This window comes from Sphaerodactylus townsendi, linkage group LG02, assembly GCF_021028975.2.
Source record: "Sphaerodactylus townsendi isolate TG3544 linkage group LG02, MPM_Stown_v2.3, whole genome shotgun sequence".
Taxonomy (NCBI): domain Eukaryota; kingdom Metazoa; phylum Chordata; class Lepidosauria; order Squamata; family Sphaerodactylidae; genus Sphaerodactylus; species Sphaerodactylus townsendi.
This window is the reverse complement of record NC_059426.1, coordinates 76408349-76434862: the sequence shown is the minus strand read 5'-3', so window position 1 is coordinate 76434862 and position 26514 is coordinate 76408349. Positions and strand designations below refer to the sequence as shown.

The window sequence follows — 26514 nt, the reverse complement described above, 5'->3', positions numbered from 1 at the left end:
AGCATATGTCTATAGCAGCAGTGAGCTAAATGCTTGAGAAGTTCACAGGGCAGGCATGTGGGTATCTGCCTTTCCATGAACCGCTCTCCACCTGGACCACTGAGAACTGAAACATGTGGCATTAGTCAGCTGAACCACATAGTAGTAGTGATCATGTTCTTGTGTGCAAAGCCTGTGCAATTGTGATCTCACAAAGGCCTTGTGTAGAGGATATCTGCGGAGAGTGCCGTTCCCTGGATTTTGTGGCAATAATTTCCATCCTCAGAACCCATACAGCAGTAGCACTTTTGAAACATATTTTAAAGTTTTGAGGGTTTTTTAATTTTTCTAAATTTTAAGCAACAAGCCTTCTGTGCTCTCAAATGGTATCACGGATGCAGTTGTACTTAACCATATTACTAGATACCTGCTTAAAACTTATTGAGGGCCAGGCTGCTTGTTATGTAGGAGCTCCATGACTAGCTTTCCCAATGCTTTAATTTTGCTTTCATGTGAAGGCCCATCCCACCATCTTTTTTTCTGATTTTCAGTGTAACTAACTCCCTGCCTGGCTACACTGTACAGTAAAGTACCTGCATTTTTACTACAACAGAACTATGCATTTGGCCAAGGATAATGGAAACCTTTTCAACAAGTATAAGAAAATATTTTAAGATGGTGATTTTGATTTGTATGAAATTGCCAGGTTTAACTGAGAGAGCCCTGTAACTAAAAGCGTTCATAGATAGCTTAAGTCAAAAAATGCAAACTGATGTACTGTTGTGCCTGAGGTTATAATACTTATATACTCTAAAGTGTGGGGTTGTAGTATTCCACAAAGCTATTTAATGCAGGAGCAAAATGAGGGCAGTGTTTATGGAGTGACTTCTTTATGTATTTCTAGCACTAAAGGCAGATGCTGTAAATCTTAGATTATATAACTCTCATATTGGTATAAATCTAGGCTTCCTATCTGTGAGAAGGACAGAATTGTCCTACATGATAGTAGGGATAGTAAGGTTAGAGTTCCCTGTTCTGCTTCATAAAAGACGTTCATCATATCTGCTGCAGACATTCCAGGAGTTCCTGATAGCATGAGAGACTTTCCCATCCTTTAGTATAATTCCCACCAACAGCCCCAATATAAAAGCTGGGAGAGTGCCTTTCTTCTTTAGTTCTTTCTTTGTGTCTACTGAAAGGGGATATTTTCATCACATTCTCATCTAAAGAAAAAGAGCTTCTTTAGTGAAGAAGATATTTCACTCAATATTTGAGGAGGAAAGATGGCATCAAAAGCTGTCTTCAAAAAAAGTTCCTGGTTCCAAACCAAGATGGTGCAGACAGATGACAATGACTTGTGCTGCTTTTGCTTCAGGGAAAGTGATGAAATTTCAAAATGCACAATAAAGGAGGAGTTTACCCCCAAAGGTTTGCAGCAAGAGGGCTTTGTGCTTAACAGCTGATTTATAGGAGAGTTCCTTGAAACAAGAAATTCCCTTGGTGGAAGAATACTGGCTACTTAATTCCACTTCCTTGCTGCAGGTACAGCCACCACCACCCCACCCCCGTGCCAGCTTCAGCTTTTTGGATGTCTCAGATTGAGGGGGTGGGAGGTGGTTCTAATCCATTATTTTCATGAAAATTGAGGTTCTTTAGAAGCTGAATTTTGCACCAGAAGCCTACTTGATTATCTAGCATACTCATGGATAGGCAGAATATACTCAAACTTTATGTTTCATGTGGGTTTCATCCAGAGGCGTTCCTCCCATTGGGCAAAGTAGGCAGTTGCCCAGGGAGCCCCCTTGTGGGGGGCTCAAAAACTGCAGGTCGTTTGTGGGATTTTTGTATTTTCAGTGTTTTTCTGTTTTTGGCCTGCAGAGGGCGCGGTTTTTAGGCTAGTAGCAGCACCAGACTTTCAGGAATTTTTTTGGGAGACTCTCCTGATGCTATCACCCAGGTCTGGTGAGGTTTGGTTCAGAGAGTCCAAAGTTATGGACTCCCAAAGGGGGTGCCCCATCCCCCATTGTTTCCAATGGGAGCTAACAGAAGATGGGGGCTACACCTTTGAGCATCCATAACTTTGGGCCTCATGAACCAAATTTCACCAAACCTGGGTGGTATCATTAGGAGAGTCTCCTAAAGATACCCTGAAAGTTTGGTGCTGCTAGCTTAACCATTGCACCCCTTTCAATGTTTTTTAAACTGGGAACCCCAAAGTCTCCCTTTAAGGTGGATTTAAAAGGAGAATCTGGGCTCCCTACTTTAAACACCATTGAAAATGATGCTGGTTGGGGGTGGATTCCAGCATCACTTGTTTAAACTAGGGAGCCCAGATTCTCCTTTTAAATCCACCTTAAAGGGAGAATCTGGGGTTCCCAGTTTAAATAACATTGAAAGTGATGCTGTTTCCCCCAATTGGGGGGTCTGGATACAACACCATAAAATGTTTTCATAGCAGTAATAAACCATTTTGAAAGCATTTTGAAAATGTTTTCAAAAAAATTATTTCTGCTGTGTGGCATGGCCTATTGCTGTGTTCAGATTTGTGAGTTGGGGCACGTTCTGTAATGTGATGGTGACTTTGAAACGACCTGGTGTAAAAAATCATTGCTTGGTCACAGTGTGGGAAGGGGCGCCCATGGGTAGGGGCGCCCATGGGTAGGGGCGCCAAACTCCAGTTTGCCTAGATACGCCAGTGGGCGTAGCTACAAGGGGGGCTGGGGGATGCGCCTGGGGGGGGCATCAAACTGAGGTTTTGCCCAGGGCTCCAGTTTGCCCAGTTACGCCACTGGTTTCATCTGGCACTTGTTCATATGCTTCCACTCCATTCCTGCCTAAAAAAGAAATAGCAGTGTCTCATTTTATTTCAGGCTCTGAGGTAAGCTAGCTTAGTTTGAAAGGAGCACATTTCATGAGATCTTGGAAATCGCATGCATTCTTCCTGAAATGGATCCCTCTAGTTTGGGGGGTCAACAACTGTTTGGGGGTCAGCAACAGCCCTCCATCTCCATTGGTGGTGATTGTAGTGGAACCTGCTGTGTTTCGGTAGATGGGAAAGGGGGCTTAGTCGAACACACACATACCCTTTCGATGTGACTGTCAAGCAAAACTAGTTGCAGGCCATGGCTGTGCTAGCAAACTTCAAGGGACAGTCTTGCTGTGCCTAAATGGTTCATTGTGTTTTTTGCTGACTAGTTCCCTTGTGCAGCCGGCTCTGCATTGCGTCTACCAAAGCAATTTGTTACTGGATAACTGAAGAATGAAAGTGGCATTTGTTTAGTGGTAACACAGCTGTGTGAGCTCTGTGAGAGAAAAAAATAGAGGAGATTTTAGTGAAAGGGTAGCGTAAGTGTAGTCAGAGTGGTGATGAACACCTGATTGTGGGTAAGAAGGGCATCTATGTGGTGAAAAAGCCCCAGCAGCCCCCTCTTGTTCTGTTCAGGAAACTGGAAATACAGCTGTCTCAAATCTGTGATTATTAGCTCTTTCAAGGTTTATTTTGCCACAATAACCAAAATGGACCCTTTCACTACTACTAGAAGGTTCTGCAGATAAGTTAACCAGGAAACTAAATAATCTCTTCTTAAAGGTACAATCAAGATAGTTACTGAATATTTTTCAAAGCATTAACTTTAGAAGAACTAAAATTTTTTAATAATAAGTGCAATTGATAATATGCTAATTGCAAACAGAAAAAAATATAAAATGATGAAATTTTAAAATTAAAACCCTGTCCTGCCTCTTTTGCACCTTGTGACAGTTATGAGTCTTCCACTGGGGACGCAGAGGGAAAGGTTGGCATGAGTTCCACTCTCCCAGAAGTGACCTGGTAGACAAGAAAATTGAGCAAACAGGAATGTGGACAGACCTGATGGAATCCTTGCACTGTCATACCAGGCAACTAGGAAAATGAAGACTGCTTGAGTTTAATGAAAGGAGCAGTGTTAGACATGCAGAAACTGGACTCAGTGTTAGTCTGTTTTCTCCATTCACCCGATTACTCCTCTTCACAGACGCTAAGGATGTGAGATCATTTTTTGCACTTTCGTCAGCTGCACAGTGGCTATGAGTTACCTGTAGAAAAGAGCCAAACAAGAGTTAGTGACTGTTGCATGAGGAGAGGAAATTACCATTTGTGAAGGGAAAGAAAAGCTCCTTCTACCATGGTGACTACAAAATGTGCTTTATTTGCTGAAGAAGTGCATGTTGCTCCAAAGCAAAGTTTGGTCATCTCTAATGTTGTTAATAATGTTGTTATTCAGGGGTAGCAGCAGCATACCCTGATGTGGGCCAACTGCTGGGGTTCAGGGCTCCTGGGAGGGCCCACAGTCACTGACCCCCACCCACGCATTCCTACTCTGCCATGAACATCCCCCACCCCCGCATTCCTACTCTGCCATGAACATCCATGAACACTTCCCTCTTCCATTCATGAGTGCTCTGACAGTGCTACCTGTGCTCCTGGATCAACAGCACCATTAATGCTGGAGGTGGTACCACTGACTGTAAGCATGGTTAGTGAGAGGCTTTGCAAGTGGGGATGGGGGAGGCATAGACTGGGCGGCATGTGAGTAGATAGATGTCAGAAAGTGCAAAATGAAAGGAGGCATCTGTGCAGCCTGTCCCCAACCCCCCAACCCCCAAGTCCCTGGAACCACTCATGTTGCTATTACTAGAATTCTCGGGTTTGTAATATTCTGTAATCAATTTACATCGCTCTTAAAAGAACGGAAAACTATTTGTTATTGAATAAGAATGGATTTCAGGAGAGTTTTTTTCCTCTCTGAGTTCTTGATATACTCTGAATTGTGCCTGCGTACGCAATATATATATTTTTAATGTGGCATCATTACTTGCAAACTTACTTGTAATGCTGAATCCCCCCTTCCCCTATTGTATGTTATTGCTAGTCTATACAAAACACTTGAAATGCAGTTGAATAGATCCAGGAGGTCAGAAATTTGGTAGGCTATCTTAGCTCATTTCTTGAAAGAGAATATAATTGTCTTTGTTTTATCAATATAGTCTGGGGACCTTCAAAGACTGTGGATGTGGAGGGTTGTTTCCATTATTAAAGCTATACAGAGGTGTGAGTAGGTCTGAGCTAACATACTTTTCTCTGCTCCCTGCTGCTCAAAGTGACTTCCACTATCAAAAAAGAGCAACAGCAGATCAGTTCTGCAACAAGTGTAAACACAAATAGCTGAACAGATCTGTCATCAGTGAACTAACTCATGGGGTGGAAATGGGGGCTTATGTCCTTGATGGAAGCAGTCTCTCTGCAAACATAGGCAGGCACTCCTGTGCTTCCAGCAAGCAGAGCATTAAGGATCATGTATATAGTTTTTAAAACAAGCAGTATAAATTGCAATCATATTTGCATTGAGAGTCTGTTTTCACATATGTTCAAATATTGGCAGTCACACTATTTTGTAGCTGGCTAACTTTGCCTTTCAAAGGAGAAAGAACTGAATTGTAGGGAGACTGCCTTTTCCTTCTCCCTCTGACTTTTTAATGGGATTCAATTCAGAGTTCACACAGGGGCCCCTTGGGAACTAAATTTGAGTTGTAGCTTAGTAAAGTTCTGCTAATCTGTATCAGTGTATGTGTGTGTGTGGGGGGCTCCCTATTTACCACATGGAAATTGTTCATTTACAATTTTCACTTGTGGTTTTCAGTCATGATTAGGCTGTGGAAGGCAACCATCACTTCCAAGGCATGGTTTTATTCCTTGGAGGTCTTTTCATTGACAGATTTTATTGTCCGGTCCCAGTTTTGAGGCCGCTGGTGTTTGGCAGTTCAGTTTTCATTTCTTTACATTTAAACTGGATTTTCAAATATTTGAACCAAGTGACATTTCGTAAATGAAACAGCTGCCTAATCATTTTTCATAAAGAACCCTTCAAAGAGCAAGGCAGTCTACCATAGCAGCTTCTGGTGTACGTTGGCAGTAAAACAACTATGTGTGATGTTATTTTGAACAAAGTTAAGCTTGACATTTGTAAAATCTAACAAATACATGCATGTGTTTGCTGCTAGCATAAGCAGAGGTCCCATAGGATTCACGTATATACCCAGGATTTTATTTCTTTGATGGTATTTCACTTTCTTGTTTGTGTGCTTTGTTCATATGTCCCTTAATGTGGAGCTGTCAGTCATGTTCCTGTTCTCTCTTCTTAATGTGCCTTCCTATTTATCTTGTACATTCTAGGATATAACTTGCTCACATCATGTTCTCTAGCAAACTGTTTCTTACTTCAGGAAGCCCATGTGAACCATCTGCTAAGAAACACCAGAACATCTGCTATAGTAATGGAATGCATTGCAGAGGATTTTGAGGCATGTTCTAGGAGGAGCACTTGGTTTGTTGAACTTCTACCTTGACTTTGTGACTTGAGTAGGCCCTGGAGTATATCCAGTGCTCTAATAATGACTCTGATCACACACAACCCTCTACTTAATGTCACAGTTGTGTTAGTTCACCCTTTCACACTTAATAGAGCTATACTGTAGTTGCATTGGAAACTTTTTTAAAAGCCACAAACTAGTACTGGGGAGAGTACAGGATAAACCAGTAAAGGAATGCAGGGATTTGAGAGAGAAATAGTTTGGATTCTCAGTAATGAGTGAATATTGTCTTGTCAGAGTGAGGCTAATAAGGAAGATAAGACTCAAGATATTTTGTGAAATGTGTTCTTGAGACATATTTCTGTTGTGAAAATGAATACTTTTTATGGTAGTAAACAATATGTTGGAATGGTCTAAAAATATAGAAAGAAATGTTACATTAGACGAATGGGAAATCATTTGGAAACATTCCTGTGCTAATATAACAAAGTGGAAGTCAGAGAAAACTCTTATAAAATGATCCATAGGTGGTATCTTACACCGTATATAATATCCAAAATGGATAAGAAATATCCACCTAGCTGCTGGAAGTGTAATAAAAATATTGGAATTTTTTTCCACGCGTGGTGGACATATACATTTAAAAACAATTTGGTTACTAATTCATAAACAAATTTTAAAAATTCTAAATATTCAATTTAAAATTACACCAGAGTTCTATTTTCTAGGATTATTCAACCAAAATTAAATCAACATACTAAGCTCATAACTTATCTGATAGGAGCTGCCAAATTGGTAATAGCTAGAACAGGGGTCGGGAACCTTTGTTACCCAAGGAGCCATTTGGACCCATTTTTCACGGAGGGGAGGGCACTTGGAGCCACAGATACTTTTTGACATTTGAAATGAGGATAGCCCTGTATATGGGTTTTTTTGCCTTTATATTTGTATTGAGTAGACAGTTGTAGTGTGTTGCTTGTGGAGTCCATGAGGTGCTATAGAGAAAATTGTATTTTATTTGCGTAGAGAACACATTTTGAACATTTTCTGTGGGGGTGTGCGGGGAAAGGGTGGCGCCTCGTGGACGCGTGCACTGGACGGAGAGAAGATGCGGAGGGAATCCTTTTTTGTAGTGGATGGCTCAGTGGCGGCAGCTGCATGCCTGTTGTGGGAGCCATTGTGGCCACAGCTTGCCTGGGCAGCTGGGGTGAGGCTTGGGACACCAGGACCTCTGAGTTGTCTGGCACGGAGTGCTCCCTCCCTGCTTTTGTCCTCTTTCTGACTTTCCCTGGCACCACCTTCTCCTCCGTTTTCCCCACCTCGTCCTTTTTCCTTCTCCCGGTCTCTCATGTCCTTCTCCCTCTTCATCTCGCTACTCAGTACACTGCCCTCTTCCGCGTGCAGCCCTCCACCTTTTATTCCCTCCAGAGCTTGCCAAGTCCTCTCCACCTCGGCCCTGTCTGGGCGTTGGGTTCCTCCTCCTGCTTCCCTCCTCCTTGCCTGTCCAGGCGTCAGTGCCAGTGCCTGCTGGTGCCCTCTGCGGCTGTGGCCGTCGTCCCGCTGCGCGGGCGCGACTTTCCTTGCCGCCCGCCGCCCTGGCCGATTCGACCAAGTCTGCTGCCTCCACGCCACGCCGCTGTCACCTCGGCCCCATCTGGGCGTTGGGTTCCTTCTCATGCTTCCCTCCTCCTCGCCCGTCCAGGCAGCAGTTCCAGCGCCTGCTGGTGCCCTCTGTGGCTGTGGCCGTCGTCCCGCTGAGCGGGCGCGGCTCCCCTTGCCGCCCGCCGCCCTGGCCGATTCGGCCAAGTCTATGGGCTCCACGCCACGCCGCCGCCAGCGGCCCTGTCCTCCCTCTGGTCCCATTCCTTTGCTGGCTGGGGCCAGGCTCGGTAGCCGCCTGCCGCTCCCCCGCTTCTGCCGACCTTAGCAGAAGGAGGAGGGCTGCCGCCAGCCGTCTCCATGGCGCTCTCACTTGCCGGAGCGCCCGCGGTCGGGGGCTGACCTCTGTGAGGTCTGGGGAGGGGAGAGTCTCTGCTCCAGGACAGCTGTGTTGTGTCCGGAGCCGCTGTGCAGGGGCGGGGGAGCCGCATGCGGCTCCCGAGCCGCACGTTCCCGACCCCTGAGCTAGAAAATGGAAAATGAAGAATACACCTCAATTAAGTGATTGGTATGATGAGATCTTTATGTTTATGGATTTAGATCTACTGTCACTATCTTTGCAGACTAATGAAATTTGGAAGAAGGAAGAGCAATGGATGCCATTAGAAAAAAATTTCTGGGATAAATTTAACATAGCCCAATAAGGAAATAACAAATTAATATTCTGTTTGGGTATCATAAATATTAATTTCCTTGTGTTTGATAAGGCCAGGAAGGTCAATTGTATTTTCTTTTTCCTGTTTGTCTTTTGGTGCCACTCCTCGGAGTGGAATTGTGAAGTCCAATATAATATAAACTAATTGAATTGTTTATTATATTTATTTCTATATGATCCGAAACTTGAATTGAGGAGCTTTCTAAATTTATTATTAATTACAAGTTACATGTATGTTTGTGTCATTTATTATGTCAAAATTCAATAAACTTTATATTTAAAAAACAGTATCTAAACAGCTGTAGGTGTGTCCCAAGGCAAGGCATGCTGGGGAAAAAGAGAAGCAGATTCAGTCTCACCCCAGGGCACTTACCCCAGCAGAGGGCGAAACTGCCAGTGTGCAGCTGTTGCCAGCTTCCCCAGCACTGTGACATGGCAGGAGACACAGTGCCAGAGTCCTAGTGCCCATGCTGTCAGCAGCGCAACAGGGGCAGACTGAGGCATGGCTGGGGGAGGAGCCAGCATTAGCTAGCTTCCTCCTGGCCATTTGCTGGTTTACACTGGTGGTAGCCAGTTCAGACTTACGTCACCCTTTTGGGTCAAGTGCGTCCGTTCTGTCCATAAAGGCTTCTCGGTGGCAGGGAGGCTGTTTTTGTTTGCAAGTCTTCCCATGCTGCTGAGAAGCCTCTCTGGGAGTGGTGGCACGGTAGCAGTGCCAGCCCCCCATTTTGCCACTTGGATGGGGCTGAAAGTTAATTTACCTGGTGGGCCACTGCGAGTAGCAGAGAGCTGGACTACATGGACTCTGGTCTGATCCAGCTGGCTTGTTCTTATGCTCTTATGTTCTTACTCTTATATGCTGTTTTGTATGCTGTTAGCTATCACTGAAAAAAGCAGCTAGGTTTACTTGGAAAGTGATAAAAATCATAGAGTTTTGTAGTAATGTCTTAGAATCATAGTGAAAAGGAACAAAAAAACCAATCCAGTTCCAGATCCTGCATATGAGCTCCATTGTATGTTAAAATATCTATATATATAAAAAGCTAACCGTGACTTTGTTAGTCATGCCCTAATGCCCAAACGCCTGGACCGATTGCTCCCAAATTTTGCCACGACATCCCTCCCCGTTACGGGCAGGTAATCGGCTCTTCACCGGGCTCACAGGTCACACCGGAGCCCAGTAAAAGGCATATTTTCCCAATCCCTCAGCGGACCAATCAGGGGCCATCATGCCGGGGAAGGGGTGTGCCTTGCCCGGCTTCGCAGAGCCGAGAGGCAGGAGGAGCATTCACAACCCTGCCGCAGGAAACACACAGTAGCCCTCTACCCTCCCTTCCTTTCCAACCCCCCCCCCCCACCGCCACGATGAAACTTCACCGACCCAGCCGAGCGCAAGCCACTCACACAGGCATCGGCCCTGGGACGGGACCCTCCCGGCGCATCCCAGCAGCAACCGCTGACATCCCTCGCACGCACGCTCAAGTCGCATCCCACCCACCCAGGGAGCCCTGCCACCCTTCTGATTCCCCCCCCAAGCCACAGCGAAGCGTGGCCAGGCCCGCTAGTTATTACCTATATACTCATGTATAAGTCGAATTTTTCAGCACATTTTTAATGCTGAAAAAGCTCCCCTCGACTTATATGCAGGTCATTAATTTTTTGTGTGTGTTTTTACTTTGCCGGCCAGCAGGGGCGCAGTTTTTATGCTAGCAACACCAAAATTTCAGGGTACCCTCAGAAGACACTCCTGATGATACCAGCCAAGTTTGGTAACGTTTGGTTCAGGGGGTTCAAAGTTATGGACCCCCAAATGAGGTGCCCCCATTCCCCATTGTTTTCAATGGGAGCTATTAGTAGATGGGGCTACCCTTTTGAGGGTCCATAACTTTGGACCCTCTGACCCAAACTTCACCAAACCTGGCTGGTCTCATCAGGAGAGTCTCTTTATGATACCAGCCAGGTTTGGTGAAGTTTGGGTCAGGGGATCCAAAGTTATTGACCCCCAAAGGGGATGCCCCATACCCCATTGTTTACAATGGAAGCTAATAGTAGATTTTCCATTTCTGATAATATCCCTCTTAAAATCTAAGTTGGGTTACATTTGGGCATACAGATGATGATGAGGAATCCAGTTTTGGAGGATTTTAACTCTTGTGTTTTAGCTTGGTTGCTGGTTGAGCTAAGGTTTTTGTACTTTTAAAGTTATTGTTGGTACCATATTGTTCTTGTTGACCCTCTTTTCCACTTACAGAGCCAGTTTACTGTTTTTCTTTGAAATAAATATTCAAAAACATTTAACCTACTGATGCCTCAATTGATGTAATTTTATTGGCATGTATTTTTATTTTTGAAATTTACCAGCAGCTGCTGCATTTCCCACCCTCGCATTATACGCGAGTCAATAAGTTTTCCCAGTTTTTTGTGGTAAAATTAGGTGCCTCGACTTACATGCGGGTCGACTTATACGCGAGTATATACGGTACAATAAACAGATGCAAAAAATTGGCCATTGTAAACAACTACATGTTGTTTTATGTTATGTGGCCAATTCTGTGAAAAGACAGGCTGCAGATAGTTTTACAAACTGCATAAATCTGTGAGTCCAGCTGTTCTCAAAAGTTTCATAAATAATTACTTAAATGTAGAGCCTTTGTATTACGATGCTCAGTAAACTGAAAATAATTTTGATTCCTTAACTTCAAACTGATGGAAGAATATAGCACTTATAAACAATGAAACAAAATCCTATATTATATTCACTTCAAATGACTGAAACAATATTGCCTTTTTGTGTATTATTTGAAATCTGATTTGATAATATGTTTAACAGTTACATGTCCATTCCTTTTCTACTGTTCTCGAATTTTCTTTGTAACATTTTGGTTACAGCAGCCCACCTTTTCATCAGCCTTCCAAATTTATATGTTAGTAACTGAGACTTGGAGAGCAGGTTTGTGACATTACGAGGCCAGCAGGGCATGCAGGATCCTGTGCTGTAAGCAAGCTGGCCAAACCACATTCTATAAGGAAAGGTATAAAGGAAGAAAAGCCCTGTTCACTGCTTGATGTGTTGATACCACTAATGTTAAAAGTGGGGGGAGGTATTCTTACTCAGGTATCTGCATCTTCTTATGTTCCCCTCAAATGTTTGAAAACAAAGTATCCTGTATAGGCTCCCAAGCCAAGGAACTGGGATTCTATCCAGCTCAGTAGTGATGGTGTTCTGCTGTGACCAAAGGTCTGTTTCAAGCAGAACATTCACTTCAACATTCTGAGTAATTTAATGCTGCACTTTCTCACTCTTCTTAATCAACCCCCAGTATCTGGAACAAATGTTCCAACTATAGACATAACTAGGTTTAACTCTTTGTTCCAACATATACTGGTTACCTTGCTTTGATAATCCCATATCTGTCCCACATGTACATCCATATATACTTTTTTAAGGAATAGTATGGTGACTTTGCAACTGAAGCTGGGGACCAATTGCTGCATAAGTGTAGGGCTTGTGTCATAAGTTCAGCTGTACATTGAATAGAACATAATTACTTAATGTATATATTTAAAAAATTAAGTATAAACTGTATGCAGATTTTACATGCAATCATTGTAACTTGGGAATAGGGCTATTTACTCTCATGGAAGTGCTATCTTAGCCTCATCCCCAGGACTTGAACTGCTTCTCTGTAGACTGGAAAAGAGTAGTTTAACAATTTATTTCTAAAATCTCCTATCAGCAAAGATGGAAGTTCTCTAATATTTGTAGGACAGAATGATATGACTGAAAGATTATTGCTTGGTTTAGAGCTTGTTAGAAAGCTTCTCGGGACTGTTCATGGCATATAATTCCAGAAGGCTTTTCCATGTTATACTACACACAGAGGCCCAATTCAGTAAACTTTGGAAATGATGGTATAACCTGCCACATGGTTATTTGAAATATCCTGGGCTGCTGTTAAATTCTGCAGGATTGAGCCAAATTCTTGAATAGTCTTGTAGCTACTTTTTTCAGTACTGACATTTCATAGGAGCCTCCCAGGGCTAATATTCTGTTTGTTCATCAGCTTGGCTATTTTGCTTTTTAGATGGTGGGTAGCTTCTGTACTTCGTACGGTATGAAAACTGCATGTTGTCTATTTTGAGAGGAAAAGTCCTGAATTGCACATCTTTTGTGATTGTGCGGTATTTAAAAAACAGCAAAGATTGTAAATATCTTGAAATGGGATATAGTATGCTGATATTTTGAGAAAACCAACACATTAAAATTTGAGGTTCCATTATTGTATCTGAAGAAGTGTGTCTAGTTCGTGACATTTTAATTCTCGAATAAAATGTTGGAAACATGAAGCTGTCTTAAACTGAATCAGATCACTAGTGTATCACAGTCGGTATTGTCTACTCAGACTGGCAGCAGCTCTCCAGGGTCTTAGGCGGAGGTCTTACACATGATCTTCCACTTAATTTTTTCAACTAGAGATGCCAGGGATTGAACCAAGTAGATGCTCTACCATTGAGCCACAACCCCTCCCCAATGTTGTTAGACTTTAAGGTGCAACCCTCCCTAACCTTTCCCTCTCCGCCCAGGGTGGCTGGGCCTCAGGCAAAAGATGGCCCCCCTCCCCCTCTCCAACCGTTCCCTCCCATAACCTTCTTATTGGAACATGGGGCTGTTAGTACCATCCTAGATTCTTTCTCAGTGACTTGGGATGTCATGGAGATCTGCTGCTGCCAAGTTGTGCTGAGCTGGTCTAGTGTCTGTTTAAAACTGAATGGCATCAACAGTGTGCTGTGGATGGAACAGATCTTTCCTAAGCCTTTTCAGCTCCAGACACAGTTTGGATGCCAGCAATGTTACAAAACTGAAATCCCTAGTTTGTCTTTATAACATCCCATATCTGCTAATACAAGTGAAGAAAATAAGTACCTGCCCTCAGGTCTTTGACTGCACACTTCATCAGAATCCTGTCATAGCCCCTGAAAGCATAATATAAACCCTAGCCAAAAAAAAATATAGCTCTAATAATAGGGCACACAGCATATATTTCTCTGGATTCAAGGTGAACACACTGGCAGCACATGTGGGGCGGGGGGAGGCTGGTGATTGGAACCCCATGGAAAGAGGATTTTGCATAACCAGGCGGGTGCTGAGAACAAATAGCTGCAAGAAATAACAGAACTGTTGTAGCATACATATCTAGCGCTCAACTTCTCAAAACCCTTTCAGATAACACAACTTCAGGGTAGAAGGAAGGAAATCCATATTAGAAAATGGTTACACTGTTGTGATGATATGTGTAACAGGTTCTGTAAATTCCCAGTTTTCATTTTTTAAAAAGTCTGTAGCTTCTTCTTTTGCATAGATATAAGTGGCGAGGGGCGGGAGGAAAAGCATATCAGAAGGGGGTAGAGGCTTGCTTCAAAAAAAGAAATCTGGGAATTTGAAGAACCTGATACACAATGTTACAGTGGTATGGAAATATAACCATATTTGGTTGCTCTTTCTCTGTCTCTTGACTTAGTAAGTTATGAGGGAGCTGAAGGCTTGGAAATATGGCCTGTTAGGATGGTAGACAGGCTTTTAAGAGAGTGGAATGGCAGCTCCCCCTCCCATGTCTGTTTATACAACACACAGCTAAACTGAATTTGCTCCTTAGCCCAAAGATCATATGATGCCATATTGGTCACATTGAAGGGCCTGGAACAGAGAACTTCCAAGAAGAGTGTGTGTATATGTGTGTGTGTGTGTGTATAGATACATAGTGTGTGTATATGTATATGAGCATATATATGTACATGAACATGTGTGTTTATTCCTAAGCATTGAAGAATATCACCCCTATAATCTTGTGTTACTTTTTATTTTGAACTCCCAGTGATCTGAGTTTGTAAAATGTATTAAGCAATTGATTTGTTTTTAATCTGTTCTTTAAATTGCCTCCAGGTTCGAACTTCTGTACTAATCTGTTCTTACATTTTAAATCTATCTTTTTGATAAAATATATTTTGATTATATCTGAGAAAAATGAGGCACTCTCCAAATTCCTGCACATCTAATGAGAAAGCAGGAAGGTACAGTTAGTGTAGTGAATATTACTCAAGGAAGTGATGGACAGTGCACACTGTTGTTGTTTTAAACCTATATGGCCCTGACATTCTCAATTTATTGTTTACTTCCTTCAAGCAATTCCAGCAGACTACCTATAGTTTTCAGTAATCTCCTATCTAGACACACTCTTTTCCTTCAAACCATTCATTGGACCCTTCTAATACGGATGCTGCAAGCAATTCTAAACCTTTCTCTTATTCATTTGGTTGAATCATGTGTAGTATATTGTCTTATGAATGCTTATAGCTTTGCAAATAGTTGTAGAAGTCAATATAGAAAGAAACCATAGAAAGAGAGCTTTAGCAAATAGGTAAAGGTTTGAAAATATAGAATTATTTAAAATGTAAGGTTGTAATTTTGTACTTTTGCAGATGTGTCACTTAAGGGCTAACTGACAGTGGCTGGTAAATCTGGAAGTTCATCCAGAAGAATCCAAGGCAAGCCCCCAAGATGTGGACAGCTATTGTATTTTTCCTGCTGGTTTCTTTGTGTATATCTGAAAACAGGGATTCCATCTTAAAACGCAGTGGGGCCCAAGTAGCATGGATAAACCTACACAGTAGTGAAAAACATTGCAGGCAAGCTTGTAGAGGCACAACAGTTTCAGGTAAGACAACTTGCTTTTAGACAACTTGGCTTTTAGAAGCAGTAGGTAAACCATTTCACAGCCTAATTTTGAACTGAAAATAGCATCAGTTTCTTTGGCACTGGCTTGCTGTATACAAAGCAGTGAGCATGAAAGACTCCCTGTGTGTGCTGCTAGTATAGAAATTGTTATAGTATTGCTCTAAAACGAGGTGTCTTTTTGCAGCTGGTGATATTCTGCATTCTTGTGTGTCTTTGTTAGCTTGTGGTCTTGGAAAGTATTTAGAATCAAATTTGAAATGAGCTGCAAGAGTCATCTAATATGGCCCCCCACATCAGTATAGCTTTAAATCTTCCCTCACAGAGGTTCATCCATTCCTTACTTTAAAAGCATTCAAGGAAGGAGCTTTCACTTTTTTCTGCTGTTGCTTTTTACATTGCTGGGCTCAGGTCTGCATTGTTGTAACTTGGACCCACTGAGTTTTTTGCCCAGTATTCCTGATTAGGTAGTTTTCAATAACTGTGCTTCATACCCCCCAGCCCCAGTTTTCTTCAAAGTAAACGTGCCCAGTTTTTCCTCTCTTCATCCCATAGGATTAGTTTCAATTCCGTCCCTTTGCTGCTTTTTGTTTGTGTCATAAGATGCCTGATAGAAGCCATCATAACCATCTAGCCCAGCGCTTTCTGGTCTAGCAAGCAACAGTTTTCCAGGATCTTCACAGTGAGGCTGGGAATAACAACTCTCTCCACCCTCCCACCCCCACCTCTTGCTGTTTTATCTTGACATTTAAAACAGAAGGATGCACCTTTTAGCTGTGCAAAATTCATTTCTACTAGATTATACTACATTGGGTTCATTTTGCTAAAATGAGAAATATGATCTTCCTCCCTGTGCCTTGTTCTAGGTAATCACTACTGCTGGTCAGTGCTTTATCAAAACTGCTGTGTCCTCCTTCACTGTCCTCAACTGAATGCATGTCAGAAAGCCAGCACACAGGATGTCAAAGAACTGATGAGAGGTAATGTGAACTCTGATGAAGAGCTCTTGGCAAAATTTCAAGGGCTCATTTGCATGGTAAACTTCTCTTTTCCTACTTGCCTTCCAGATGTTATGTTTTAAAGGAGTCTGCAACAGCCTGTTAGAGGGTTTAGCAGAGAGATGATCAGTGCTAGAGGCTTGTGATTTCAAGATAGTTTTTCAGTAACTATGTTCCCAAACATGGAGAGTTGAGCCAGCAGAAAAATTAATTAGTCAAGGCATTATAGGGTTTGGAAGGCAAACGAGGTACTACAAAGAGCTGCTTGCTTATTCTTTGTTATACGAAGAGTCTCTGATGGCTGGGTGGGTTAAGAATGAAACATCTGGCAAACTGAACTTGCAGCAAAAGCTTCTGCTTTTAAGTCTATAGCTAGATCTTGACTAAGTTTTCCAATGGCAATAATGTATCTCTCCTCCATGAAATGTTGCTGGTGAAGGCAAGGAGACCCTGAAGGATATCATAGTAGTCTGTAGTAGAACAGGGAATTGTTGGCAATCACCAATTTAGTCTGCACACAAGTCATGTCTGGGCAATTAATCACTCTAGAAAAGGACAGCTCAAATGAACAAAAAATCTTGTAGCATTTATGGAAATGGGTCCTGGCAAGATCTGGATCCTGCCAGGGATAATTGATGCTTGACAGGCCCATTAAACTAAGATCTTGAGGCTGTCCCATAATCTACTGTCTGGTGCCTAGGAGATAAACAGGAGGAGTAGGTTAATGCTTATGGCTGTTAGATGCTGGGGAAACTAAAGGTCTGTTGAACTGGAGCAGCAGTGGCACTGCATGCCTCTTGTTAAAACCTGGAGGCATTCACATCTAGTTCCGTTTTTCCATTTGGAAATTGATCCAGTGAAGAAGATAGAATTATGTAGTTTGTAAGAACAGTTTGGTTTAGATTGTTAACATTTTTAAAATGGCTGTGCCCTTCTCTTGTGTGTTTGTTTTTGTGTTTTGTTATTCTTATACCCATATCTTCATGGAAGTAGTCTTGGCATTGGTCGGTTGTCAAGAGAGAAATTGAAGTCTGGGTGTGCAGTTGGTAGGGTTTTAGCACCTGGCGCTAGCAATTAAAATTAAAATATCAGAACCTTGTGTCCTAATTGAAAGTGACACTGCACTAAAATAGAGCAACTTAGGAACTGTGGAAACAAATTTGTAAATGGTGTGTGAGAATTGAACTGTACTTGTTTTTTAAAAAGGGCATTTTTTTCATGATGGCTCTCAAAGGCTTGTTCAGGGATTCAGTAGTCACGTTAAGCTGAACAGGGACTTACAGCCATGTATTAGTAATACTGTTCAGTAATATATTCCAGTATTCTAACTTGGGGGGCAGATTCTTTTTTATTTAAATATTTGAGGGTGTTGAAGTATATTTGTACTTTTAAAAGATACATTTTGAAGTTGGATTGAAGAGGTAGGCAATTGATAGCCTGGGACCCACAATCCATACCCTTGAAGTTTCCTATGTTGTGTCCTGAATAAGCCCTGATCCCAAGCCTTCCACTGAATTATAGCTCTTGATCACTATCTCTTATACAAGTAAAGGCACAGAATAAGGGATTTTACATTCCTCAAGTGTGAATGGCAGAAGTTTCAGTAAATCTGTCCTCTTGCATACCTAAGCTGTACACTGTGAGTAACTGAGGTATACAAGGAGAAGAATTCCAATAGTGTTGTTCTTCACACTATAAAGGAGGGGGTAGGAGATCCATCTTAGTTAGCATGAGAGTCAGTGGACAGAACAAATATTACTGCTTTAGTTTTGCTGTTAAAATACTACCAGTCAGCTGTGTCCTAATATGGTAAACTGGAACATAAGCATCATATAGTGTTGTTATAGCACTTCTATTTTGTGCAGTGTAGTTGTTGCCCCCTATAGCAATGGAATGTAACTAGCTTGAAAGAACTATGTGGCCTATACCATTCCTTTACTGCTAGCGGCATCTGAGCATATGAGACAAAGTAGTCACAAACCAGACGCCAAGCAAAATAACATGTTCTCAGAAGGATGCTATATTCAATGTAGTAGTTCTAAATAGATCAGGGGTCCTTATCCTTTTAGAACCCGTGAGTAACTTTGACTTTCGAAACACCATGGTGGGCACAGCCACAAAATGGCTGGGATGGGAAGCAGAACCAGTCACAAAATGGCTGCTGCAGCTTGCCTTCAATCATGCAGTGGAGATCCTTGTGCTATAATGGCAGCTGTGATGGACTGCAAAGAAAAAAGTTAGTTTAAAAACTGCAGGTCTGTCTTAAGCAGTGTATTTACATTCAGAGTGAGACATAAAGGACTAGGAACAAGGAAGCCACCTGATTGGTTGTGATAACCTTGCACTCTAATTGGGTAAGCAGCTTGATGTCACACAGAGGGATGAGGTTATCTCCCTGCAGAGAACTATCTAAGGGACTTTTGGATTTGAATGTTTAGGAGTTAAGAGCTAACTGCCTTTGCTGTGCTCAGTATCACTGAGGAGAGTAGCTTAGTCAGAGTGTAAAAAACTAACTCTACTGCTGACAGCTGGTGTGCTGTGTGTTAAGCAGATAATATACACAAACTGAGAACTGGTGGTGGGGTTTATTTGAGGAGCCACGCTAAGGGCCATTTATATAAACTATTGAAAAATATATCTGCTAGTGAAGGAAGAATTCCTGTGTATATAGGTTTGGTGTATAGGGTTTTGCTTTGTTTTACCTCCAAAGTGAGTGATTTATTTTGGTGCTGTGTGGTTTCCGGGCTGTATGGCCGTGTTCTAGCAGCATTCTCTCCTGACGTTTTGCCTGCATCTGTGGCTGGCATCTTCAGAGGATCCTCTGAAGATGCCAGCCACAGATGCAGGCAAAATGTCAGGAGAGAATGCTGCTAGAACACGGCCATACAGCCCGGAAACCACACAGCACCCAAGTGATTCCGGCCGTGAAAGCCTTCGACAATACATTGAGTGATTTATATTTATTTTGTAGTTTCTAATTGGGAAGGCTGAGTAAGGGTTCTCTAAGTACCAAGCCTGTGTTAGACCCTGAGAAGGACATCCGTTAGCCAATACCATCTGAAATAGAAGTAACTGTACCATCTGAAGAACATCTAGTAACTGATTAACATCTAAGCTGAGAGCTGAAACTTATAAAGCCTGTGCCTGAGAACAAATCCTGCTTACTCTCAGCCTAATCTCTGATGTAAAGATATAGTTCTCCTACCTCATCCATTCCTTCTAACCAAGTTATTTATCACCCTTTCCCATCTCCTGTCTGTTAAATAAATCTTTCAACCTGTTAAGTTCTAAATCTGTCTCAGTATTATTATTTTGTGTGCCTTATTAAGGGATTTGCCTAGAAAGGTTATAACAGGGACTCTTCACTTTCTGGGATAGTTACAGGACTGGGGGGAATTGCTTCTGTTCACAAATGCTTCCATTTTCTGAAGCACCTCAGTCCCTGAACGGAAAAGGCAGGGAAAAATCTAACAAGAGAGATTAGTGAGTGGTTTCCCTGCCTGAAGCAGTTATGAAGGTGAAGGGATCAGTTGCAGCAGCCGCTGCTAGAGCAATGTTTTTAAAAATCTCCAATGGACAGTCAGAAGTGTTGCAGGTCAAAAGCCCTACCTGGCCACATCCATTATCTAAAGAAACTTGGCAGGTGCCAGGAAAGGTGTCAACAGGTGCCATGACATCCATGGGAACCAGGTTGGAGACCCCTGAAATAGATGTTCTTTTAATCACTGTAAGAAAATTGAAGGTTATCTCATAAATGTAAATTGCCCTCATGTACCACTATCAGTTTTTTTGAGCCCTGAACATTATTCAGGTGGGGCAAAGGGAAATACTTCTTTACATGAATGATCAGAATGTGGAATTTGTTGCCAGAGGATATAATGATGGCCACAAGCATAGAAGGCTTTAAAAAGGGACTAGACAGATTCATGGTCTAGCCATGGTGACTAAAGAAGATATCCCTGTTTATAGGCATTAAATTTCTGGATCCCAGTGTCAGGAGGCAACATTGGGGGAAGGCCTTGGCCTCTATGCCCTGTTGTTGGACCTCAAGAGAAACTGTTTGCCTCTGTGAGAGACAGGGTACAGGACTAGATGGACCACTTTTCTGGCCCAGCTCAGTTCTTCTTATATTCTTATCATATCTTTGTTTTTTGTTGTTTAAGAATTATTGACCCGTAAAAGAAGAGACACTGGAATAACCCCACAGCCCAATAACACAGAAGAGTCCAAAGGACAACCAAAGATGCTGACTGATAAGAACCGTCTTATTAAAAATTATACAGAGGGGCCTCTTTCAACTCAAGCAAGTAAGATATCTGATGATAACGGGATCAGCCGACCTGTAATGATTATGAACAACACTACCACTACGCAACTTAAAATGGGAGCAATGGCCCTGAGTGGCATTCATAACAATATAACCACAATTGTTAATAAATCAACTGTCTCTTCATTTCCCAACACCCCTCCTCATACAACAATAGCTACCACATACCACATACATCCAAGCCTTAATACTGAGAGTACGGCAATATCAAAAGGAATAGGTAACAAGGAGCTAACTTTGGGACCAACTGAGAAAATGACATCAGTAGAACTTTCCAAGAGTATTGAACCCACACCAGTGAAGGATTTAGTGCCTCCCACACTTCCACCTACGTCTCCTAAACTTTCTGTGCCAACAAGCTCTGTACAAAGTCCCTCATCACCAGCAAGCTCAATTGCAGAAGCAACTACACATGGTCCACCGACAGTGGGAACCCACTCTACAGTTACAAATACATCTCGAGCAACCCATAGTCCACCAACATCAAGGCCTCGTTCAGTAGTTACAAGCACACCTCTAACAACTGCAAGAGCAAGCAGCAGTCCACCACTGTGGAGCCCCCATTCAACAATGATCAGCACAGCTCTGACAACTACAGGAGAAAGTACACCAACAACAACATCAGATAATAAAACAATGTTGATAGACAAGACAAAATCTAATCCAGTTAGGGTAACTCCCACAGTCTCTACAAAGAGTGCTGAAACCTCCATTGCTACACAGCACACACAGACTACCAGCCAACTTGTGATGACACCAACTCATATCCCTCCTTCATCAGTGCTGACTGTTACAAGTTCAACAAGATTGCCCAAATCAGCAACGGTACAACACAGCCAAGGCCTAAGTAGTGAGAGTACCTATTGGCAGGTAGATGTCAGTTTGCTCTTAGCACTTCTTTTCGGAGTCCTATTTTTCATAACAGTTGTAGTTTTATTTGCCATACAAGCATATGAGAGCTACAGGAAGAAAGACTACACTCAAGTGGACTATTTAATCAATGGGATGTATGCAGACTCAGAAATATGAAAGCAATAGAGTGACAATTCAGTGACAAAATATATTTGAGGGATTTGAAAGCCCATGGTGGCTTGTCTTTTAGTTCCCTGTTTTGCCTCTAAGACCAACTGAAAGTGCTTCCAAATTACTTCTGGTGCAATGTAGGAAAAATGCCATGTATTCTATTGTAAAGTATTTTTTAAAACAAATGCAGTTTGCCATGAATATATTATTTCTGAAATTACAGTATCACTTTTGTTGTGCCAGTTTAGTTTGCCCTTATGAAGGGCCATTAATGTTTCCAGCAGCCTTCATGCAAGGACTTCATAGGAGGACTGTGTGGCTTCCTAGACCAAGTTCCTCAGGTTCTGTTAATATTATCTCTTTTCTTATGCCACAAATGATGGGAAAGGAGTGGTTTCAGACAGAAAGGTTTTGGAGTTTCAGAATGCCTGATACAGGAAGTTGTGCAGGGGATGTGTGGCATAAGCCATGGCAGATCAAAGGTAGGTGGCACAGCTTAATATCTCTGACGGTACGCTTCACTTTGCTACTTGCTGCAGCACTAAATCTGCCATGGGGAAGCTGCTTGTTTACAGAATAAAGTTTTGAAGCCTCTGGATAAAAAGCTCTGTAGAATTGCTAAGCATTCCTGTTACTCTCTGTTGGGGGTAATGTTGATGGAACAGCCATTTTGTTTTCCTGAACTCCCTGATTATTTAAAGGAAAACCCAATTGTTTACTAGACCCTGTTAATGCTGTGCTATTTCCTAATCATGATGGCTTTTCCCTGAGGTGCTTCTGTACTGCTATATGATTTTATTTTTGTACCCACCGAATAAATGAGTCCCCAGGGGACATTTCAAAGTTCAGCGGCTCTGTTTTTTTGTGCCCTCATCTTTTTTCTTCCATCCCCACCTTTGAGCACAGAACTTACAAAGTGTGTCTGTCAACACAAGCTTGGGGGATATGTGGGGAACACAAGGACTTTGTAAAGTATTGTAAAGTATTGAACTTCATTATGCAAGCATGTTGTGAATTTTTCTAATAGGAACAAGGGATGGAAGAGTGAAAGCAATTTTCTCCATCCACATGTCTTATTGTAAACATGGCCAAAACTATGGATGCTTGAATCTAGAAATTTCAGCCATTAGCAGAGTAGTCAAACCTTGCTACAAACTTGAGAAAAATCCCAGATTTGCTGGAAAATCTGTCAAATCATGGAATTAAAAGCCCCCAAATAATAGAACATCGTGCCTATAGCTTTAAGAAATGATTGCCTTTTCAGTGGCTATTGTGAGTGTTGCTAGGCAATTATAATAGTATTGCTTGGCAGCATTCAAGCCTTCATAAAAGGTGGGGAGAAGGGTCCTTTCCAGGGCTGTCTTGGCTTCTAATGGAGGACTTCTTGGGGCTATGCTTAGCATCAGCAACTGGGCAACTTGGTACCATGTGACTTGCATGACTTACCCAGTACTGGCTGCTGCTACTGTTTAACTGCAGCCACACTATAAAAGCCAGTGTTGTGTAGTGGTTTCAGACTGAAGTCTAAGAGACCCAAGTTCAAATCACCATGTTGCCATGGAAGTTCAAAGGGTGTCCTTGGGCAGTGACATATTCTCAGCTTATTTCACAGGATTGTTGTGAGGATAGAATGGGGACCAAAAATGTTGGTTTATGGATGAGAAGCAGCAAAAAGTGAGGATAGAGAGATTGTCAGGAAGGGGTATAGGGAAGGGGTCATGGGGCACAGCACATGCCTGGGTCATCACTGCACAACTGGGCCATAGTTTCTCAGATAGGGTCTGCTGGGAAAGGGAAGGTTGAAGAGTGGGGGCACGTAAAATTGCTGAGCTTTCAAAGCCTCGGTTTCTATAAAGCAAAACTATGGTGAGCAGGGGCTGACTTTGTGCCCAAAACAATACTGCAAAGGGTCCTGTCCCCTTCCCCTATCATGATTTCTGTTTAAGAAAACTCAGCAGGGATAGGTCTAGAGACTTGCTACTCACACCACTCAGCCACTGCGCACTTAAGGGCTACCAATCAAGTTGTGGGGAGATGCCACCAAGGGAAGGCGGGAAAATTGAAGGCAGGGGCTGTTTGAGGTTAGTGGCTGGTGCCTGGGAAGAAGAAGAAGGGTTAGGAAATGGCAGAGGCTATAGAGACTAACAGGGAATGGAAAGAAAAAAACAGTGGGAAGGGGATACAGGGAGAAATGAGATGTCCCTGCATGCTTCTTACTTGTCCCAATTTAAGGCCTGGTTGTTCCTTGACGTAGCACAAATGGAGATACCAACTGAATTTTTGTGGTTGAAAGAGCAAAAGCAGGCACTGAATCTTGGTTTCACAAAATAACCATAGTTAAAACTAAACCATGGTTTGTAGTATGTCTGGGGAGCCTTAATTGCCAGGTCAAATGAGAATCAGCAGAGGATTATCATGTTCTCTTTGGCAAAACAGAATCAAGGGGAATAGAATGTGAGCTTCCATGAGGTTTGGAGAGCAGGCCAGGAGGTAAGAACTTCCTCTTGCTGGTAAAAAGTGGGGTGAATAAAAGGTTCAGGTCACATCTTTCAGCACAAAAGTGAAAAGGAGCTAAACTGCTATTGCAGATGTTCATGCCTACCTTCCTGTTAGCAAAAGGCTGTTTGGTTTAATATAAGCCTGGGCAACCGTTCTGAGGCACTTTCAGTTACTTGCACTTGTCGAGATAAACCAAAAGGTTGTGCTATTGTACTGTTCATGGGATGTGTGGATTCAGCCTCCAAAGAGAAAACAAAAGATTCTGGAGAACAAAACATGCTGTTTTCTATATTTCCCTGGCTACTGCTACTATTCTCATTCTCTTGGTTGATGGTTCCCGCAATGTATTTGAGTGACAGATACTCAAACGGTACACTAGGCCCAACACTCTGTTAGTGTAGAACTGTAAAAAGATAAAGGTGCAAACACCAGGTCATTACTGACCCATGGGGTGATGTTATAGCGCAACATTTGCTAGGCTGATTGTGTTTTACAGGATGGTTTATCATTGCCTTCCCCAGTCATCTACACCTTACCTCCAGCAAGCTGGGTACTTGTTTTATTAGGACTGTCCACTTTTAAATGTATAAAACAAGAATTTGTTTACCTAATTTATCTGCTCATGCTTGGTTAGGCAGAAATTCTTAAATATATGCAATAACTGTGGCCCCATGGTCTTGCAATCTGGATTTATCTCACCACTCCCAATCCTTTTCTACACATAAGAAGAGTTGGATTTATACTCCCCCTTTCTCTCCTGTAAGGAGACTCAAAGGGGCTTACAAACTCCTTTCCCTTCCCCCTCACAACAAACACCCTGTGAGGTGGGTGGGGCTGAGAGCGCCATAGAACTGTGACTAGTCCAAGGTCATCCAGCTGGCATGTGTTGGAGTGCACAAGCTAATCTGGTTCACCAGATAAGTCTCCACAGCTCAAGTGACAGAGCAGGGAATCAAACCCGGTTCTCCAGATTAGAGTGCACCTGCTCTTAACCACTACACCACGCTACAAGATCTTATTAACAATATAAGCATTAATATAGTGTAACAGTCTACAAAAGAGAAGAATATAGATCTCTGCCCAGAGGGGCTATAAAGGAAACAACATGGAAGATGAGGAAGATGGAAAAGTATGTTCCAGTAAATGTGCTTGGGTTTCACTTCAGTAGCAATGTAGACAAGGGTTTGTGCTTACCTTGCCCTATGAAAAGATCAAGATATTGGCAGAAATGTAGAATATGAAGGGAGCTAGGAAGGAGACAGTAATCAATTGTATCAATGGCAAAGAATAAAAGGTGAGGGTAGACTACTAGAGAGGGTCTTTGGTGAGAGCAGTTGCAGTGGAGTGCAGAGGATAGAAGTTGAATTGTAGGGGGTTAACAGAGAAGTTAGAAGAGAGAAAGCAGAGGCAGTAAGAGTAAAAAGAATTCCCTAGAACTGTGGGGGCAAAGGATAGAAGAGAATGTGGAAATAGTATTGAATGCACTAGAGGTTGTGGTGAAGAGCAGGGAGAATGGTGGAGGAGATAGCTACCAGAATCTGGGGATGAACTGGAGGGACTAGATAATATCAACAGGTAGTCATGTGAAATGGGGGAAGAGGAAAGGAAGGAAATGGGGGAAGAGGAAAGGAAGAAGTGTGGGAGAGAAATCAAATTGGATATCTTCAATTTTTTTCATGGACAGTGAAGTTCCCCAAGAACAAGAATTCTGGTATACCGAATAAATATCTGAAACCAGCTTGGGCACAACTAAGTCCAAACACTTAAAATTGGGATATTGATGGCTGACATTTAAAAAAAGACACAAGAAATTTTTGACGAACCACAGCAACTCCATCTCCCTGCCCAATGAGCTGTAGTGAGAACCCAGAAGGATAGAAGACCAATCAAATACCTCCTCCAACCAGATCTTGACAATGCATATGAGGTCAGCTTCCTCACCCAGGAATAAATCCTGGATGGCTTTTCTGTTTACTCAGCACTCATCAGTAGCATTTTAAGCCTTAATGGGTATAACAGCCAGGAAACCGCAGCTGAAAAGAGTTTTTTATACTTAGGGTAGACAGTTTAGTATGCTTAATAGTATATTAGCCAAGGCAGGAATCACAGAAAGAGAAAGGGATTGTAAGTCATGGGTATATAAAATTTCATTTTAATACTACAATTTACTTTTCAAATTTGTTCTTCTGACAGACTATTTAGCAAAATAACTTGTGGAAACCAATGGTGAATAATCTCTTAATTGCAAAGGGCAGTAATTAGTCTGACTGTGTAGCTTAATGTACTCATTAGTATC

The 26514-nt window shown here is 42.3% G+C and overlaps 1 protein-coding gene across 8 annotated transcripts in view; it reads left to right on the top strand.

The window, feature by feature from the left end:
• The window catches only part of LG02H11orf24 (linkage group 02 C11orf24 homolog), a 36512-nt gene extending 13947 nt beyond the window's left edge, over positions 1-22565 (top strand). For all 8 annotated transcript variants that reach the window (XM_048486484.1, XM_048486487.1, XM_048486480.1 and 5 more), the window contains 3 exons: positions 15119-15354; positions 16238-16351; positions 20533-22565. In XM_048486484.1, the coding sequence (XP_048342441.1) occupies positions 15198-15354; positions 16238-16351; positions 20533-21725 (1464 nt within the window). In that variant the 5' untranslated portion in view covers positions 15119-15197 and the 3' untranslated portion in view covers positions 21726-22565. The remainder of the gene's footprint in view (positions 1-15118; positions 15355-16237; positions 16352-20532) is intronic.
• Positions 22566-26514: the final 3949 nt, after the last annotated feature.